The sequence below is a fragment of the Camarhynchus parvulus genome, chromosome 2 (assembly GCF_901933205.1).
Source record: "Camarhynchus parvulus chromosome 2, STF_HiC, whole genome shotgun sequence".
In the NCBI taxonomy this organism is placed as follows: Eukaryota; Metazoa; Chordata; class Aves; order Passeriformes; family Thraupidae; genus Camarhynchus; species Camarhynchus parvulus.
The window spans coordinates 97679249-97699950 of record NC_044572.1 but is presented as its reverse complement, the minus strand read 5'-3'; the positions used below and the strand labels follow the sequence as shown (position 1 = coordinate 97699950).

Sequence of the window (20702 nt, the reverse complement as noted above, 5' to 3'; positions counted from 1 at the left end):
CTTTGTAAAATAATTAGCAGGATAAAGGGGAGACATTCACCTTCAAGGTTAGAAGAGTTAAATTTATTAGAGTGAACAAAATGACCTGCAATATCACAAATTTTCCTGGAATCAACCATTCCTTTACCTGTAAATAACCTTTACTGATAAGAGAACTTCAGCAGAAATTGTATGTGTGACATTGTGGAGAGTCATGGAGTGAAACCAGATGCTTTTTCTTCCATAGTAACTTGAATCTGGTGAAAATATGGATACAGCTGAGGATGAGCAGTACATTTAGTGTATGCTCAAAATCAAAATGCATCTTTCGTTTACAACAGAACTAGTGCAATAAAATAAGGTAGATTTTCTTAAACATTAAGGTACTACTTAATATTTGGCAGACGATAACATCACTTAATAAATGATGTCTTTTAAGGCAAGGTAAGAGTTTTTCTTTATATATTCCTGAAGTTGTATGTCTCAGTAATCAGTAGGCCCTCCCTGATGTTTTCCTGTAAGTTTGAGCTCCACAAAAGCATTGTTAAATCTTTTATCTCAGTGTTTAAATACCTTCAGGGTGGAGTGTCAGAAGAAGCAATAGGTTGTCATATGGCAAAGGCTGCTCAGGGCCCTGAGTCTTCACATTGGCTTGGAAACTCATACAAACAATATGATGGTTTAATATGTGTCTGATGGTTTACAGACTAGCAGAAAATTTGCTCTTAAAAGAGACAGCATAAAATTATACTGTGTTACTCAGTAGATGAATTCTATGTGTGAGTCACACCTGCCTGTTCCAGTGATAATTTTTTCCCACTTGTTATTGCCATTAGTCCTGCTGAGCTAACACAGCTGAGAGATAGCAAACTGTCATCCTCAGACTTGTTTGTTGTGTACTGACTTACACCTGCAAAATCCTATTGTAAGCTATGGGGCCCTACATTTTTAAAATTAGAACAGAATCTGAAGATAGCAGGGGCTTCACTTGCTTTTGTAACCAGGGAAAAGACTCAACCAAGATTGCAAAATGAACAGCTTGCATATGACCTGTCCGCTGAGTCTGAAATGCAAGACAAAGTAAGGAATTGCTGGTTTTATGCTATTACTTTTTATCATGCTGCATACTAATAGAAGGTCTGTTTACTGTCCCAATGCATTTTTTTTAATTATTAAATTGGCTTGGTTGATTAATTAGTTTTGGTTTTTACCAGTTAATATTTAATTCACTAGATTTGCTGTTGAACTACTATCCTTCCACTTGTACCAATATTTTTGTGTATATATGGACACAAAAGCATTGTTTTATAAGTGAACTGGCATGCTTTGCCTTTGGCAAAAATTAATACATAATTTAATAGTGTAATCTAGTTCCTTTGGTCTCTTACATAGGCACTGGTTTTACCTTCTAGTCTTCCACAAGTTTTAAAAGTAGCTGCAGAGCAAACTGAAGGGTATTCCTTATCTTGAGCTGTTGTGAACACTGACCACCAGTGATTGATGACGTCTGTGAACAACATGCTTTAGAGTCTCTCAGGTATTCTTCACTGAAAACAAATTTTAAAAATCTCTAAACAATCTCTTTGCCTTCTCATGAGTTTTATTGGGCAAATATGAATAGAGATTAATGGAGAGCAGAAAAGTGGAAGAAGGGATAAAAAGGATGTATGTAGGAAAAAAATATGCCTGCTACAAACTCCCAGAAGAGAAGGGGTACTATTGAACAATGAATTCAACAGATTGGAATATGTGGTAAGAGTGTGGCTGAAGAAACGCAGCAACATTTGAACTCGCATATAAACTAGAGACAGGCAGAGAATATAGATTCTATCAGTGAATCACTAGTGAGATTAGGAAATAGAACTTTCTGTCCACTTCAAAAAGTTTGATTTTAGTGAAGTGTGTAGACACTTCATTAGTTTGACTAATTTGCTTGTGACTTTTCTTTGCAGAAGCTCTTATTTGTGCTATTTTCACAAGGTAACTTTCAACTATTTGTGAACAACATAACTATTAACTAAAATGCTATTGTGTTTATATGACAACTTGTGTAGTTTTGAAGGGACAATGTACAGGAAAATAACATAAATAAGAGATCTTCATGTGCAGAAGCAATTATTATTTGAAAAATATTTACTGAAAATACCATTTTTCTTTTAAAAAGTATAAACTTTGGCACTATCTATTAGTGTAGAAAGCTCAGAGGCCAATTAATAGGGATATAATTAATTATTTTTCCCCTTAAAACTACGGGACCCTAAATTAATAGAAATTGTACCTTTCTTTCAGTGCACGGATCTGTGCTGATTCGCACCAAGCTTTATAGAACTTCCCTAAGGGGACTTCCTTAAATGAAATGCTCATTTTAATGGACCACACAGAAGGTATGAGACAAGAGTGGAAATGCCCTCAGTATAAAGTTCTGAACATTACAATTGGTGACAGAAGGCCTATCAGTGAGACAGTAATCTTAAAAAATACAAAACGATCAGATTGTTTGTTGAATTAGACTTGCTTTAATATGGATGCATGCAAGGGAGCTGGAAACTTTGCATCTGTTTTGTATACAAAGTGATTAGATTGTGATCACTTAGTCCAAGAGGATAGAAATGATGCACAATTTTGCCAGGATGAGACATGCAAATTGGATCAATTAGCTTTGAGAGCGCTCAGACAATCTGGTAGTGAAGTTTACATGCTGTGTCAAGCGAAACTTAGCAAAGATCAGTCCTGGAGATGCTGGGGGCAAGTATTACAGTGATTTAAACTCTAATCTCTAAGAGTAATTAATTGTTTTCAGATTTAGTTATAAAATGGATCAGATACTATAATGAAACAATCAGATACTGTAATAAAAGATCCCTTACGGAGATGTTTGATGGTACACCAGAAGTATGACAGAGAAAATAGTAGCAGTCATTTGAGTTGCAACACTTGAGATAGAGGCAAGTAAATTCAGATGACTGATCCTGTTTGCATCTAACAGAATGCACAATTCTAGTAACTCCTGTACCTTCATGTTCACCACAATGTTTCAGAAGCAGGGAGTGTTCTCACAAGTAGCTCACTGTGTGCACTATTTTCATTGAACCAAAGCTCTCTCAGAAGGGGGTCAACAAGGAAATGATCATTAGGTAAAAGTGCTGTAATTTCATCAGAGGCCATGTAAACATTTGAATTATGCACCCTTTTCCATGTCCTTTACAGTGTTCAAAGGACATGTTGTTTTAGATAATCAGAAAGGTCTCTATGGAAGTTGAAAATTCTCAATATATGTGAAATATTGGAAGCCTCAGAAATCAGTTTTGAAAGAAGTCACTAAAATTTTCAGCAGAATCCAGATAGCTTACAGAATTAGAAACAAGTCTGCACAATTTGAATTTTAAGGTAGATTCAGCAAGTAAACATGAGCAGTGTAAAAAAACACCTTTCATTTCACTATTTTCTCAAAATTTGTTTATCAGTGGCACATCCATTGACTGTATCACCAGCATTTAATGGCAATGAGTAAGAAATACAATAAGAATATATTATGGTGAAAACAGATGAAAAAAATCTCAGTATCATTGTATATGGCAAATCTCATATCCTTGTTTTTTGTTTTTTTTTTTTAAATACAAGTGAAGTTCAATCTTACCTCATAAATATCTTCTCTCATCATCTGAAATGGCAAAATATGATTTAAGGAAACGAGGTATAATGACTGCAGAGAAATTTGATGAGATTTTCTTTGTTAAATACTTGTTGTAAACACCAGCATAGAAAAAGGCACTAGGAGAGCACTGCCTTTTACACAGAACTGTTAAAATCCTTCTAAGCTGGGAGGATTTGCAATTAACCTAGTATTGTTCATGTTAAGGCAGTTTTTTATGGGTTTGAATAAGGCATTATCCTCCCCCTCAAATATTTTCTGAAAAACAAGCAGAAAACCTGGGCATTAAAAGCATTTATTTCCCAGCCCTTAATCCTGTGGAGTTTAAATGCCTATCAAGATATGAACTACTATCTTGAGATCAGCCTGGTTATATTGGAAAATCTTTGCAGGCCTGCAAGTTTGAATGGTTAAGAAAAAAAAAAGGTAGGGAGAAATCAAACTTAAAGTATCTGTCCACAAAGGATCCCTTTAAATGATCTGAACAGTTTCAAGCAGACTTTCAAGTGTCCATATTTACTGTGCATACTCTGCTTCAGCTTGCTCTGAATACTGAACAGCTACTGTGTGAATTTATGTAAGGAAATCTCTTAATCTTTCAATGCTGCTTCTTATAATTAGGCATATGTGACACACATGTTCATTAAAGCAACCTTCCTCTTAGAGCAGGGGTTAAGGGGCTGTTTCAAAAAGATACTTAGACATATGCGTAGTATCAGTTTTCCTGACTGTTAAGCAAGTCCTGACACAATCCACATGGATAAGGATGATTTCCTAACTTAGAAAATTCTAAACCAGGTTTAATTTGATGTAGCACCAGGTTAAATTTCCCTAGGTTTGGAAGTGAATTTTGAACCATGGGCTGTGAATTACAAGCCAATATATATATGGGTGGATGGATGGACTTGAGAAATATTTTTGGGTAAAATTCAATGTGATAAGCTACCTTCAGTGAAATGCGTAATAGTAGGGGAAAGAAAATAAAAAATTTTCCTATAGTCTGCTGAAAAAAAGAGCACTTTATTTATCATTCAGTGTTTTACCTTTACTTTTATATTTACTGCAGAGTTAGAAATGGGTCACAGTAGTTAATGGAAAGCATTAACAGAAATATTAGGGTGTTTATCAAGCCAGACTCTAAAAGAGATTCGAAATGAAATGTAAACACACTAGCAACAGTAACCTGTGGTTTATGATAACAAATTAACCAAGGGATTATTTTGCTCTTTTTTACCTGAACTCATTTTACGACACATGATAAGTGCCTACATTAAGGCATCTAATACTCTCCACTTTATTTGGCCATGCACTGGTTTTTCATCTTACATTGTCATACGAGCAAGAATACTATTAGGTATTTATTCCTGCCCTTTTCATATGAAATAATTCACTCATTTAAAAATGCTATAGTAAAATTTTGTGTTTAAATTCTCTGTTACTGACTTTTTTCCTTGACCCACTGTCAGCTCTGGGCACTTGTGACTTTCTCCACAACATGCCTTCCAAGGTACTAATTATACCTAATGTGGGCTTTGTGTCAAAATCCTAATTTTGCACTTTAGGTCTAGGAGTAATCCTATTGATTTTATTGAGAAGACTTATGGATTAGATTTGTGAAAATGCTTTGGGAAGTACCTGGGTGGTGTGAAATATTTTATAACATTTAACAAATTTGTTCATATGGAGAATTGTCAATTTAAATTTGACTATATATCTTTCCTGAAAGTCAGCATCAAGTGTTTAATTTTTTTCAAACAAGAAGAAAAACACAACAAGTACTGTTATCCTGATGTTTATGCTATCATTTCTGCTAAAAATTAAAATTAGTATTTAGACCAACATGTAAATTCTGTTTTGTTCTGACAGTTGTTTTTAAATATTAATTAACAAGTCCATAGTTTTTTTCAGGAAATTAAAGATTAGTGAGTACATGGACCCAGTTAACTACATTTTTTCTGTGTTACAAGTCTTTAACCATTAAAATGATCAGATCATACTCTCTTAGGTAGTCCAGTATTTTATAAACTCCAGACACTTAACCCTAGTTACTTACACTGCTTTACAGTTAGGTATTTTACCATTGTCTTCCAGTCTCTCAGTTTGTCAGCGCTTCCAACTAACACACAAGGTAAGATTATGAGTTGATCTTTAGTAGCATTAAACTTTCAAAAGCAAATTAAATGTGAGGAATTGATACAACATAAAACCAAAACGAAGGCAAATGAAAAAAGCTCTACACCCTCTGGGTGTCTATTCCTTGGTACTAATGTTCTTTGGAAGCAGGTTCCTATGAGAAAAATCATTATCAACGAAGCAATGCTGCAAGCTATTTTGGATAGTTGAAGCAGAAAGAGGATAATCACTCTAAACTATAGATCAGTAGTTTGACAAAGAAGAGACAATATGGGAGGTATAATTTCCAATCTAAAATAAATATATTCAGTATAAGTACATATCTCAGAAAATACTTTAAAACCAAATGAATGTTTGTTTGTAAATTTGGTATTATTGATATGGTAGTCAAACAAGAAGTGTGTATGATTATTTTCCTGTGCAGTGCTGTTACAGGTAATTCTATAGATTACTGAGTTAGAGATGAAAAAATAGATCCTCTAATGTGCTCCCATTTTCCATGGTTGAAATCCTAGTCCCAAATTATTATGGCTGAGTAGAAAAAGCATTATGGGAGAAACAACTTTCCAATTACCATATTTGTATTCTAATGTCTCATTTCTGTTTTCAAGGATAGATAAAAAAGTAAAAGCATTAATTTCTCATTATAGAAGGTACATAAATTCTGTTACTGCTTTTCTTGTTTAATTTACTCTCCCTTCTTTCTGTGATATAAGGGATAGTGCATGCATGCATTGCTGGTCATAAGAACTAAGTAAGTAAAAAAAATAAATAAACTAATAGAAGTATGTACAGTGGTATAAGAAGGGAAAATATTCATATTACTATAAATTTATATATTTGTGCACCTATGTATGTGCTTCATTCAAGAAAAATGCTCAAGAAACAGTACTTCACTGTATGTGTGTTAATACTGTGCAAACAGTTATTATTTCACGTATAGTGAGGAAGTAATTTGAGAAGAAGAATGAGAGAAGTTTCTTCCTGCAAGCTGCTACACATGCATAAACTTTTCAAGCCCATGAACATCTGCTAGCCCAGAGATATTCTTCTGTGAAGTATGCTGAGAACTTTGGTATTTGTTTGCCATGCTACATTTTTAAACCCTGAACACATTTGTAAAAGCCATATGTGGAGAAAGCAGGAAGGAAGCATCCTTGAAACAAGTTTATTGCTGCTGAAGTAATATTACTGCTGAAATAGAGTGTAGTGACTTTAAGGGAATTTTGTCTTACAGCTTCAGTGATTCTTGGCAACAAAATAAATCAAACCACTGGACCAGCAAATCCATCGCTTTAATATATAACAGCAAGTTGTTTGGTGCACTAAGAATAGATATGGATCATGTGGAAATGCTGTTGGCATGTATGGAAGTGAACTTAGGCCCTTTCCTGGGGAAGAAGTAAGACCCAAAATAGAGCTAGTAAGAGTAAAGACTCAGGAATTTGTAAATAGAGTTTCACTGCGGTGGTTTTTTCACATTATTTAATTGTATTAGGAAATTAATTGTATAAATGAGGTTTGAATCATTGGTTTCTTTAATCAAAAATTATATCTATTTGCACAAAAACCAGCTGGTTTTATACAAAAAGTAAGTCAGATGGCAAATGCAGCCTATGTTGGTTTATCAATGATTCTGGTTTTCTTACTGAGCTATTTAGAATGAGTACTCCTAGGAATAAATGCTGATAGACTGAGGGTAGTGTGGGGAAGAAAACAAACACCATCACCACTGCCACCAAAAAAAAAAGAGAAAACCAAAAACTGAACCAAAAACCCCACGCAATGCTGAATATTGAAAGGCTCTGTAAGGATTCCAATGTGCATGTTGTCTGCAAACAGTGTGGTTTGTTTCCATTCTAGGAAGCTGATTCCTGAAAAGTCTGAAGCCTGTGCATGAGGGGAAAGCAGGTCTTCTTTTTTGCACTTCTTGTTATGAACGTGTTATGTTATCTATAGGCTCTTGGTGGTGCTACAATACAGTATTGCTGTCCCCCCACCCCCAATAAATATTATGCAATTAGTACATGATGATGCACAGTATGCAGATGGTTTTTTACCTCCCAAAGCTACCAAACTGTCTTTTTAAGAGAGTGAATGACAAACAGTCATTTTGGGGAGTGACATGTCATGATGATGGCCCATTAAAACTCCTCAAGAATACTCAGCCAGCTACATATGCCCACTCAGCTCCATCCATAGCAGCAGCTACTTCTGAGTTCCTCCTGTAGCTGCAGTAAACTTAATGGGCTGGCTACACAATTCACTGTCGCCACAGGGCATTTTGTGTTCTTATTAAAACTGGGGAGTGGAAAAGGCACAGATTTGTGACTACAGCAGCTGCAGAGACTGGGAAAGGACAGAAAAGGGAAGGGTACATGTGTGTGTATACATGTGTACATGTACATACACACACTAAAATGTATGTATAGATATACAATCTCAGTCTATATAAAGACCTACATTATTTGAGTATACATGAGGAGAGGGAACACTACAGACATAGCTGAGTATTATTAAGAGAAAAAAAATCACAGAATTGTGACATGGATGCTCTTATCACATCAAGTTTTCAGTATTTCCTATTAATTATTCAACTCACTAGCCTTTAGATGACAGTATCAGTTATTCCTAGGGGGACTATTCTTCTGAACTTTGTCTTCAACCTAGAAGCCTTGAGGGCTTACTTAGATGCTAACTGGAATATTATGAATTGAAAGATTTAGAATTTTAGTACTTCTAATTTGAATTTTGTTTGAACAGTAGCCATCAAGGAAATGCAGTTTCACTGTTCCTTTTCCTCTTTAACCCCCATTTTTGAAAGGTTGGCAAAATTAAATATTCACTTCACTTCATGTGGCCGAGGTGATAAGATTATTATCCTCCTGAAGCACTGATCTACCATTTAAAAGAATAAGGGCTGTATAAGGGCTTTAACTAAACTCTTCCACCAGTATCTCTGAAATTTTATTTCGGAAACAATACAGAGGAAAGAGGGAATTGTAAAACCTAACTGCTTATTCCAAGTGTGATGATGGAAGAGCATAAGTAAATTAATACAAATTCTTACTATTTTAGATTCTTGCCTAAGAAAAAACTGGAACATTCTGGAATCTACATTCTGGAACAAAAAAGGAGTTCAAAAACTGCATTAACAGTGGAATTAACGATTGTTTGAGGATTGTTTTTCTAAAGAAAAATACCTAGTTCACTCAAAGTTAGCTGACAGTTATGCTACTTTCCCAGCCCATGAATCATGTTTATTTTTTTTTCCTCCTCTGATCTCAGGACTTTGAAACCAATGGCAATTTAAATTTCAACTTCTTTCTTTTTTTTACGTCCTTTTTTTTCCTCTTTTTCGTACACTTGGAGTAGTGGTATTGCACATCCTCTGTAAAATGACACTTGACCAGTTTCAGGTAATCATTTTTTTAAATTGCTGTTGCATTAAGCAGTGTATGAAAAGAAGATGCTGGTAAAGCTATACAACATTACTCTGAAGTACTATTCTTGCACTTCAGATGTATCCATGTTCTCATTCACTTTGGCTTTCAGCTTCTAAATATTTTTACCTTTTATTTGTTTATTTGATTTTTCCCCCTCTTCTCCTGTTAAACATTTGTATTTATTTTGCCTCATCCTCTGCTTTCTTAATAATGACTGATTACCTTGATTGTAGACAAAGCTTTACTCTCACTGGTTTTATATACTGTTGAATTATGAAGGTCTTGAAGATTCAAATTACATCAAATGTCATACATTTTGCCTGCAGGAGGACTATTGAGGACAATCTGTGGGATGAAAACTGATACTCCCAAAGGGATGTGCCTTGGTTTTACCTTGAATCTGAAATGGGTTCATTTGATAGGTAGTTTTTGATGACCTCATTGCATTTGTGGTGATCCTGGGCAGATATATATCTGCCTTGTGGTCATTCTTAGGACTATGGTATTACCTGTGTCAAAACAAAATATGATTCAGAGGCAGTCTGAGTTCAGGCAGTCTGTAGGGTCAGTGCTGAATGTGAAGAGATCTCTGAAATGTCCTGGACCTCAATTATCTCAGAAGTTCTTAGGTCTCTGGTCAGCTCTCAGCACTCCAGACACTGTTTTGGATATTTTAAATCAAGTCAGAAGAGATCTCTTGTCTGGGCTGACCAGATTTTTAGCAACCCCGTCACCAACTCCTTGTGTTAGATAAATATAACGTGGTTATACTGTGGTCTGCAGCATGAGACCTTGTTGTATTCCCTCGTGACTGTCTCTGCGCTTGCCTGACAAAGAGCAAGTCCGAAGGCAACAAAACAGTGCATGAAATTGCCAGTATGTCAACATGGCAAATTGTGCCACAGTGACACCGTTGTCTGTGCTGGTTCCCCACTATGCTGACAACGTTGCTGAGACAAGGAAACTCTGGCAGCATTACAAGCAGATTCCTTCTGTTCAAACTCTAATTAAACGTGTTGGAGTTTTGGGTATAGCCGTTTATACTGACTTGATTTCTTGTCCTCAGTATTATCTGTTGTGCTGAAAGCACAGAATGTAGACCAGCATATTTCTTTCTGAGCCTAGGCCTATACTATAGTTTTACATAAATTAATAAAACCAAAAGCAAACAAAAGCCCTCCAGGAGCTCCTTTATCACTTTCTCAACATTTCTTGGAGAATAGACTTTTATAAGAAAATCATTACCTACTGAATAATACTTTCACTGGTGCCTGGGTATAAAGTCAATTATATGAATCACAGGCCTTTGCTGACATCAATAAAATGTTGAGGAATCTTTTTCTTTCCCTCATGACTTCTGTAATCAGACTGAAAGATAAATTTAAAAAGATGTCTTAGGCTGTTGATACTGAAATATGGTTTCAGTTTACAAGAATGATAGTTTCATGGCTCCCTCTGAAAACAATGATCCTATTAGTAACCAATGTGTTTGTGAAGCCCTTAGATATTGCAGAAATGTGGTATGTGTGCACATTAGATTTTACTGAAATGTTAACTACATCATCTAGGTTGAATTTTGAATATTAGTTATTATTTGCATTGAAATTGTTCCAAAGCACCATCACTGAACCCTTAGTTATCCTATTAGTTGATAAATATATATATATATATATTTGATATATTATCTGCATTGAAATTGTTCCAAAGCATCAGTGCTGAGCCATTAGTTATCCTGATAATTGAGAAATATATTGCTACATGAAAAGAAAAGAAAAGAAAAGAAAAGAAAAGAAAAGAAAAGAAAAGAAAAGAAAAGAAAAGAAAAGAAAAGAAAAGAAAAGAAAAGAAAAGAAAAGAAAAGAAAAGAAAAGAAAAAAAGAAAAGGAAAAGGAGATAAAACCCCTATAAATATATAGTACTTTATGAGTCATCACAAAAAACATACTAACAATGATAATCTAAGGGGAGAAGGGATTTGAAAACTTTGTATGTGTAACCATAGTAAATATTGACTCCAAGAAATTCCAAGAACAGACCTGGCTGTTGTGATGACCAAAATTAATAGAAATGGAAAAATGGTGGTTTTGTTTCAAATCACCAGCTTTCTTTAGCCTTTTAGAAATTACATACTTAATCTTTATATACTCTTTTTAAGTCTTCCCAGAAAGGATGAAGGGGAGAAGGTGGCATGAAGAAAAGTTTATTCTTCCTGCAATCTGCTCTCATTTGTTTTGTGATAGTAAATTGTGATTATAAAATGGACAAGAAGATTGCTTCTGGTTTGGAGTCCTTTTTTTCCTTTTTCATCATTGTTTTTGATTCTTAGTGCCTCCTTGAATTTTGTGAGGAGGCAGGAATAAATTTACGCCAGTTCCATATCACAAATAATGATGGATGCTGCACAGGGCATGAGGAGGAGGTAGTTTTCATTCCTCTCCTCCCTTTCTAGTTACTTTCGTAGAGAGAAAGGAAGGGGTGCAGACAAGGCAAATCCTCCTTGAGAAAACATTTCAGTTCTGCAAAGGAGGACACATTTCCTATGGTCTTAGAGAGCAATGAAGCTAGATTGTATTGAAGCATCTGATGTTTCCCCTGTCCATCTCTTTTATCTCCATTGCTTCTGTCATTCTGCTAGTGTCAAAAAACCATCAGCTCCTCATGTTCTCCCTTCGATTTTCTTCTTCACCAATAATCTATAACCTCTGTAATGAATCATTAACCATGCTGGCACAGAGAGAAGCAAAAGCAAAGATAGATCTTTAAGGAAGATAAATCAGAAAAGAGAGGCATATGAACATTGCACCTGCTTTAAAGGAGCCTCAACTGAAAATCAGAAAAAGAGCAAACCTCCCATTCAGACATACAAGAGATGAGTAGTGGGCAGATAAGCTGCTTTTAGTACTTTAAATGCTTTTAATACTTCATTGCAATATCTCTCCTTACTGAGAAAAATTAGTCTCCTTCTCTATTGGAAATACTGCTTTATTACTTTAATGGCAAGTAATACTAAAGGGTATCATCTTTAGTTGTACAGATTTTAAAATAGGCAATATCTAGAAGCTGTTGAGTATTGAGAATTTTGAAAAATCTTTTATGTAGGTTTCCCTAGAATAATTAACAGCCTAAAAGTCCACATAGACATAAATGCATTAGGGGAGACAATAGAGTAAGCTATATTGCTGTAGGGCCAAAAAAATCAGAGAAAAAATTGGGTTTATGAAAAGAGTTAAGGTAATAACACCTTTGCTCTTTAGTGAAGCTGACTGCTGCCTGCTCTCACACATATCCAGCAAGTATTTTCTAAAACTCAGAGCCTGAAGAGATTAAGTGCTTTTTTAGCTTGAGTTCAGAGTCAACAATAAATTATCTTCTAAAGAACAAGAAAAAGTTCACGTTTTATGTACATTGTCCCTCTGCCTCAACAAGGCTTATGTGGCTTTTATTATTAGATCTGTTTGCTCTCTGCTAACTTTCCTAGCACATCAAAAGTTATCCTCCTGGTAAAAAATACATCATCTCTCTCTCTCTAGAGGATTGTTGCTTCACTTTCCTGTTCTCATGTACTCTTGTATACGCAGGGATCACCCAAATCCAGAACTCTTAGAATCTTCATGTTAAATATATTCAGTGTGTAACAAAAAAGCTGTAGGATCAGCATACAAGAACTGGATCATGAATCTTATACTGAAAATAAGGCAAGTTGAAAGGCAAGGCAAACTGGAGAGCCACTGTTATGGATATTGTGTGGAGGTGGCAATGGATGAAATGGATTGGAAGCATACAAATGCTCTGTCTCTACCATTCCTCTTTCTGAAAACAGGGTGTTTTATTTACAATATCTATGGCAAACTGATTCTGAAAGAGGAATTGTCTGGAATGACCCAGAATGGAACCAGATGAGATTCACCCAGTGAATCCTTGAATCCTCCATGTCTCTTGAAAAAACAATTTGGAAGTGACTTTATCTTGAGCCTCTCTACTTCTGAAGTAATAGTCCCCATGTGCATCTACAGATTGAACATAGTTCTGTCTCCTACTAGAATGGCCCTGTAGAAAGTGGGAGGAATGAAAGACAAGCTAGCAGATGGCACAGCCAGAGATGCTTTCTGGAATCTTCCTGCAAAGTACTACTGTCCTGAGGACTAATATCATCCTATATAATTGTTGCCAAATTAATAACAAGAATAAATAAAAATCCCAGATCTTATTATTTAATATATTTCTTCTATAAAAAAGGGGCAAAGAATACCTGAAAACAACAACAAAAGTAACAAAAAACCTGACAACAGCAAAAAATATATAAAGTGTTTTCTAAAGCCAACATTATATGGAAAATTGTACTTCTCACTTCCTATGATGTTAAATTAAATAGCTGGAACCACGGTAGCTTGCAGTCATGTTTGCTAGTAGCAGAGCTGTGAACATGATACAGGACATTCGAATTCAAAAATTTTGTTCATAGTTACAGAGCATTGATGCCTCTGCATTAATGACTTTGAAGATCACTGTATGGAAGAATTATGTTGTGTGAAACTGGAATATAAGTGACATGAAAACTGCATCAAAATTCTCAATATTTTCAGCAAAGTACATTTTTTTTCTTTTTTGTGTTGTTCTCTTATACTGTACTTTTAAGTTTTCTCAGATCTCCTCTAAAAAGCATATGGAAATGTTGAAAAAATCTCTTTAGAGTGCTTTACACTGAATTGATCGTTCCATAGTGCCAAAGATAAACTAAATCTTGAGCTATATCACCTTCCTGGGGTTAAGTAGGTAGAGAATGGTACGTTACTAATTTGAGCATGGGCCAGCACAGTTTTAAATGCTTAGTAGAACAAAGCTTTAATAAAAGATGCAAAGAAGTTTGCAGTTCCAGAGCTTTAACCTTGGAATAACAAAGGTCCTCACTAATCACTTTACTAATCCATGTGGTAGCAGTTTTCTTACCAAGGCATTGTTCCAAAAAGAGTCTTCTGCTCAGCATTTCACTCCAGGTCACCAGCCACTGTAGTGCAATCCATGAGGAGATTTATGGACCTCAAAGTGGAACTCCTTAAAGAACAATGTGTTGTTAATCAGTAAGCCACTGAGAGAGCAAATGGGAAATGCTGAAACTACAGAATTTCTCCTTTCCCTGGGATGTGAAAGCCTTGCTCAGTACATCTTCAAGGATTTACTGGTCTCTCCCCTGAAGGTCTCTTTTTAATTTTTTTCAAAGCAGTGCTGGTTAGTTATTTGGGATAGGGCAGGATGCAGATACAAGGTGAAAGGTAGGCTGCGCAGCCCTGCAGTTTTAGAGCACTGTGGTGTGCTGATGGGCTCAGCTCCATCACCATGGGACATCACTGTGCTGCTCTCAGCAACTGAGATGTGCAAACTTTCCTTTCTCTGCTTGAAGACATTTACTTGTACATCTCTGACATTCAGAAAACTGCTCTGCCTGATGAAATGCTGGGTATGCTGGTGTCCTCTGCTTTTCTCTCATCTAGCATCCATCCTAAGGTGTGCCAGAAAAGGTGGAACAGCCTTTACAGGGAGAATGTGAGAGTCTCAGCCCCCCCAGAAAGACCAGCTAGAATATGGGGTATGGAGAAAACACTTAAAGGCATGGAATTCTTGTATCCCATAACCTCAGTTCTTGTGAAATGTGATATTCAGCATGTCAGTCTAGACTGTAGGATTCTGGCTATGTAGGGAAACACAGACAGTTCCTCTGTAGCACACAGGATACATATGCACCCTGAAGCAGGTATTAGAGAAAGAAAGAGGAAGGAAAAAAAGGTCAAACAAAATCAAAGACAAGTTAGACAGATTCTTACTTGCACAGGCCACTGCTCCTCTGTAGGGAAGATGGATACTTCTTCCAGTCAAGTTTGAAAATCATTGAAAGCCCCAGCTCTCAGATGTGTGAGTTGAACAGAGGTATGGTTTGTTCAATAAACCCCAGCCACTGGGACTGAGGAATACTCAGTGCTGTGGATCTCGAAAGAGCCTGAATGTGAGATCCATTTTACCTTGGCCTGCTCAGTGTCAGCACTGTTTATTCCTGGGTGTGCAGAGAAGTAGGGCTTTAAATATTCGGGGAACTCCACCAAAGAAATCTTAGGCTTCTTTAGGTGTCTCTGGATTTAGGTAGCAGCAGAATAAGGATAAACCATATTTCAAAATAATGTAGCTAATCTGATTTAGATACCTTACTTCTGTTTTTCTAATCCAGTCCAAAGCTCCGGATTCCATTTCTGTCTTAAAAGAGAGGAGTGCACTGTAATTGCATAAGTATTAGATGTCCAAACAGTGTAAGTGAAATAATGTGTAACAAATAGGCAGCTTTTTATCCAGCTGAAAAATTCAGAACTGAGCATGAATACTTCCCCACTGAAATAGGAAAATATTTTGCAGCTGTGCTAAGTCATGCCCAAGATAACAATTTTCTGCATGTATTTGGGAAGTGAATACTGTTACAGTGATACTCCTAACAGAGAGAAAAAAAAAGTTAGTGATGGAAATTGTGGTGGAGATGGTGATGTCAGTGAATGTACCTCCAAACTCAAGATAACATGGAATTAGGGCAGGTACAAAGAAGATATGAGATAGAAAAACCCAAGCATATTTAACACTATCTTCAGCTATTTACAAATTAATCCACTTTTACAAGCAAGAAAGTACTTTAAATTTTACTGGGATTCTTTTCACTTGTACAGTATTAAATATATCATATGTGCATGTTACTATAACATGATATCCAGATCAATTACAGTCTTGATGCAAGTTTGAGAAGTATGTAATAGGTGTTTGAGTCTGTGTTCTCTAGCAGGAAGATGAAACTTGGCGAATGTAAAAGAGGTAGAAAACCTGTGGAATTCTGCTCTGTAAGTTAAAATACCTTGAGTGATGAGGAAAAACATTTTCTTTCTGTAAACCTATCTTGCTTTTCTAATGGAAGACACATTTTGACCTGCTGAAATGTACTTCTTGTGTGCCTTCTACAAGTAGCCCCAGGGAAACCACACCTGGCTTTCCACGCTGTGTACTTCCAAAAGTGCCAGGACACCTTGGTCTTTCTCAGAGTCTGCATTTTTCTGTAATGAGATCATGAAAAGGAAGATATGGAAGTGAGGAATTGAAGTTACAGGCCCATCAGATAGTAGTGAGCAATTTATCAACCAGTACATTTTACCTCCTTTCATAGAATCATAGAATATGCTGAGCTGGAAGGGACCCATCAAGATAAACAAGTCCAACCCATGGCCTTGCACAGGAAACCATGAGAATCACACCAAGTACCTGAGAACATTGTCCAAATGCTTCTTGAACTCTGCCAGGCTTGGTGCTGTGACCACTTCCCTGGAGAGCCTGCTCCAGTGCCCAACAACCCTTTTATTGAAAAACTTTCCTGCTATCCAACGTAAACCTCCCCTAACTTAGCTCCATGCCATTCTCTTGAATTCTGTCACTGGTCATGAGAGTGGAGAGATAAGTACCTGCTGCTTTCCCTCATGAGGAATATTTGACATAGTTTACTGCTCTCTGCAGTAAACACTGATAAAATACATAAATAAACACAAAAGCAAACACACACTGACATGAAGTTTATACTGCCATTTCTTTGAAGTCTCACCCTTCAGAAGGATTATAAGCTGAAGAGAGAAATGTGATTAAATTCAGACAGGAATGAAGTCATGGTTATGATCATACATGTGTATGTGTTTGCCTGTAAAAATCTGGCATGAGAAGAGTGAGATTTTTTGTAGGAAAGAATGAAGATTTTGTGCTAAAAGGAGCAAATTTACAGATTGTAATGGTCACACACATTCCGTGTGTGATAACATTCAGTTTATATTTCCAGGAACAATAAAATTTCATGTACTACTGCTCAACACAGGAATTATTTTTTTACATATCTCCATGCCACTGACTCTCTTGTAAGTTAATCTCATCTCTCATCAATTTTTCACCAGCTTCACTCTGATGTTGATAAAGGAGATGGTTCCATCAAATACATCTTGTCAGGCGAAGGGGCAAGTTCCATTTTCATTATTGATGAGAACACGGGGGATATTCATGCTACAAAGAGGCTGGATCGAGAGGAGCAGGCCTACTACACGCTCCGAGCACAAGCTCTAGATAGGCTGACTAATAAACCCGTGGAGCCAGAGTCTGAGTTCGTCATTAAGATTCAGGACATCAATGACAATGAGCCAAAATTTCTGGATGGTCCCTACACTGCTGGAGTTCCTGAGATGTCTCCTGTGGGTAAGTGTAAAATACACTGTTGGTGTTGTGGGAAATTTGTTCCTATTGCCTTTTTAAAAGTTTCATTATTTTTTACTGTTTCACGCTAAGCTACTTAATTATCTATGAGGCACCTGCAACAGTTAGATATTTCAAGACTAAACTGGAAATAACATGCTAGATTAAGTATTTACCCTTTCAAAAATGTTGTGAAACTCAAATAGCTATGCAAGTATTCAGATAACCATTTTATAGTGCATTTCTCATTCCAGGGCCCAGAGGCTTTGTTTTATAATTCCCATTAACAGTAATAAGTTTCACACCTATGTTATGGTACTCAGAAATTATAATTTATAACTTCATTCAGATAAGGTCTGTTCATAACAAACTCTTACAGTTCCTATGAGTGAATAGCATTATCTTTTTTGTAAGTTTTGCACATTTTAGTGATATTTTATTGGATATTTTTCCTTACACTGAAATTCCATTTTCTGGGGAATATAGGCAAGCAGCAGGAACTGCGGTACAACTTGAGATAGCTCAAACTTCTACTAAAATCAGAGAAGAATGGGTCTTAGAGGCTTCAGATCCTTTGTTGGAAACTAAGAAATGCTGATTTTTTCCTGAATTTGAATTAGGGAAGAATTTCAAAATCAAATCCACTGTGTCTTCCTTATAAAGTGACCAAATGCTCATCCATTGTCAGGTGCCACTGTTCCTTTGAAAGCTGACTCTTTCAGACCAGATTAAGGCTTGGCCCAGAGATGTTTCAGTAAATGTTACTTTAAGATGAAATTATAAATGCAAGCACAAAAATCCTGACCAACCAACCAAACAAAAACAAGAAGAAAAAAAAAGAAAACAAACAAAACAAAAAAGACCCCTACTTTACTACAAATATGTATATGGGAAGGCCCACTTCAACCTGAGAGAGTTCTGTGCTGATTGAAATAAAGATTTTCTTTGCTTAACTGATTTTAAACCATGTTAAAATGTGTTACTCTTACAGAAGGCTGGGCATAAAATTTGCTATGGTTTCCTCAGTATGATCTCCTGTGGTTTTGAATGTTAAACAATGCATCTAAATTTGAGCTAGAGAGAAAAAGAATCTTCCCTACCTAAGTGCCCTGCAGCAATCAGTAGCAAACATTGCTTATATATTTCAAACTCAGCTTAGGAGTCAATAGAAGAGAAGTAAAACATTGCTAATGAGTTTTCTATACATTTATTTTACTAAGCAGTGAGCATAGATACTATTTCTCTTTGATACTTGGCATTTGCTGTTTGTCACTCGAGTACTATGTGGGTGGCCGAAGAGGCAATACTAGCCTTGGAAGAAAGACATACACCACAGCTTTTGCAGAGTAACAGGGAGGAGATGAACTTGTGATACATTGCTGAGAACTTTTTACTTCTGAACTTTGAAAAAATCTAGACAACAGATAATTTAAGACTGTAAAACCTAAATAATACACTTCAAAAATATTTTGTGTTAAAATACATCTTTTTTTTTTAATTAAGATGCTCTTTTACTTTAGAATAAGATTATTTAAGAAAGGTGTAGCATGCAGCAACTATTAGAATTTTTTTTCCACTTTTTTCTTTTGACCTGAAAAGAAATTATCTCCATATTTTACTTTTGCATTTCTTACCTCTGTCTTTTCTTGCACTGGCATATTGATGTACAGACAACTACTACAGATATATGAGGTTTACTTACACATACAAATCCATACCTCTACTCCTACCTATGCTCCATTTGTTTCAAAAATATATTGGAAATCAATCTATGGGGAGTGCACTGTGTGCAGTGGAGAATATAAGGACTATTTTTCAAAATGAGCTGCTTTGCATATTTTGTTGAATCTTTACATCATAAAGGAGTAAAAGATATTTTCTCCCACATGGACTGTGCAACACCAAATGTATTTTCGATTCGGGTAAGTATTATGCCAAATTATTAACTGAGACTAGTGCACTCTCTGAAATTTGTGTCGACTAAGGGTGGTTTCAGATTCATGAACTTCCTGAAACTGCACATTTTAAACATCTTCATGGTTAGTATCCCACACCGAGCAAATACTGCATTGTTACAGAGTTAAGGATTAACATGAAATTCCTTTGTCACACTTTGTTGCATTTTGCTGCATTTTGTCTTACATAGTTACAGCAATTCATACTTTATTCATATAACATAATTTTTAATTAATCACCTAGAGCATCCATGAAATATTAAGGAGATACAAAGTATCTCTCTCCTATTTTATTTAAAATTGTATCCATGACAAGGATTTTTAATTGGATATTAAAGGAAATGAAAGAGATCACAGGATTACAAACCCAAATTAAGTATAAAGCTATGAAAACTATAACCTTTAACCTACAGACTGGTTATGCAAGTATAATGGTTCTGTATTTTATTTGACAAATATTTTTGGACATTATCTAAGGCTAATTGAAGTCAATTCTCTTCTTTTATTTGAAATGACTTCAGGTCAGGTTTAAATTATATTTGGGTCAGGCCCAATTATATTGATTATCCTGAACAGAGTAAATATCTTGATGGCTTATAAATCTATTCATGGCAAAACCCCCAAAGATATGGCTTATCTGAAAATCATAAGGATTAGTTTTTGTCATATTTTTTTTAAGTGTGTCTGGTACTTAAAAAACTGAGCAGCATTATATTTCAAACAAAAGGAATACTGATCTGTTTGAGTTATAACCGAGGGAAGTAGGGATGAGAATTCCAATGCCCAGCATAGTTTTGGTTTGTTTAATCTTCTCTGCTCTCCAGCCATATCAAGAGCTTTGCTTGTTACCCAGCACAACAAATATCTCCCCTGACTGAGATGGATAGAAATACCTGAATTATATAACAATGTAAAGAAAGCAAAAGCACTGTATCAGGCTTATATCTTCAATACGGTGTGTAGTGGGCCTTGAGAGTCTGCACGAAGTGCCTCTCCAAGCCTAAGCCACCTCTGCTTCCCTTTGTCTGACCTTGCTACTTAGCTGGGACCATTCTTGAGTTTTTTCTCCAAGTGAAGGCAACATAATGAGGCTGTGGGAGGGGAGGGAGGAGCTGAAGAGGGTTGGGTTCTGACTCTCCCCTTTCACACTCCTGGAGGGGAAAGGCTGTGGAAGTGTTGCTGCATCAGCTGTGGGTGTGACCTGGTGGTGGAAGCACAAAAATACCAGAAAGTAGTGAGCAGAACCAGTCTAGATTGTTGTACGTAAGGATCATGCAAGAATTCTGG

At 36.0% G+C, this 20702-nt stretch overlaps 1 protein-coding gene across 1 annotated transcript in view; it reads left to right on the top strand.

Moving 5' to 3' along the window:
• Positions 1-20702, top strand: part of LOC115917209 (cadherin-7) — an 84136-nt gene that overhangs the window by 23844 nt on the left and 39590 nt on the right. The window contains exon 4 of the mRNA XM_030970951.1: positions 17169-17463. Within this exon, the coding sequence (XP_030826811.1) occupies positions 17169-17463 (295 nt within the window). The remainder of the gene's footprint in view (positions 1-17168; positions 17464-20702) is intronic.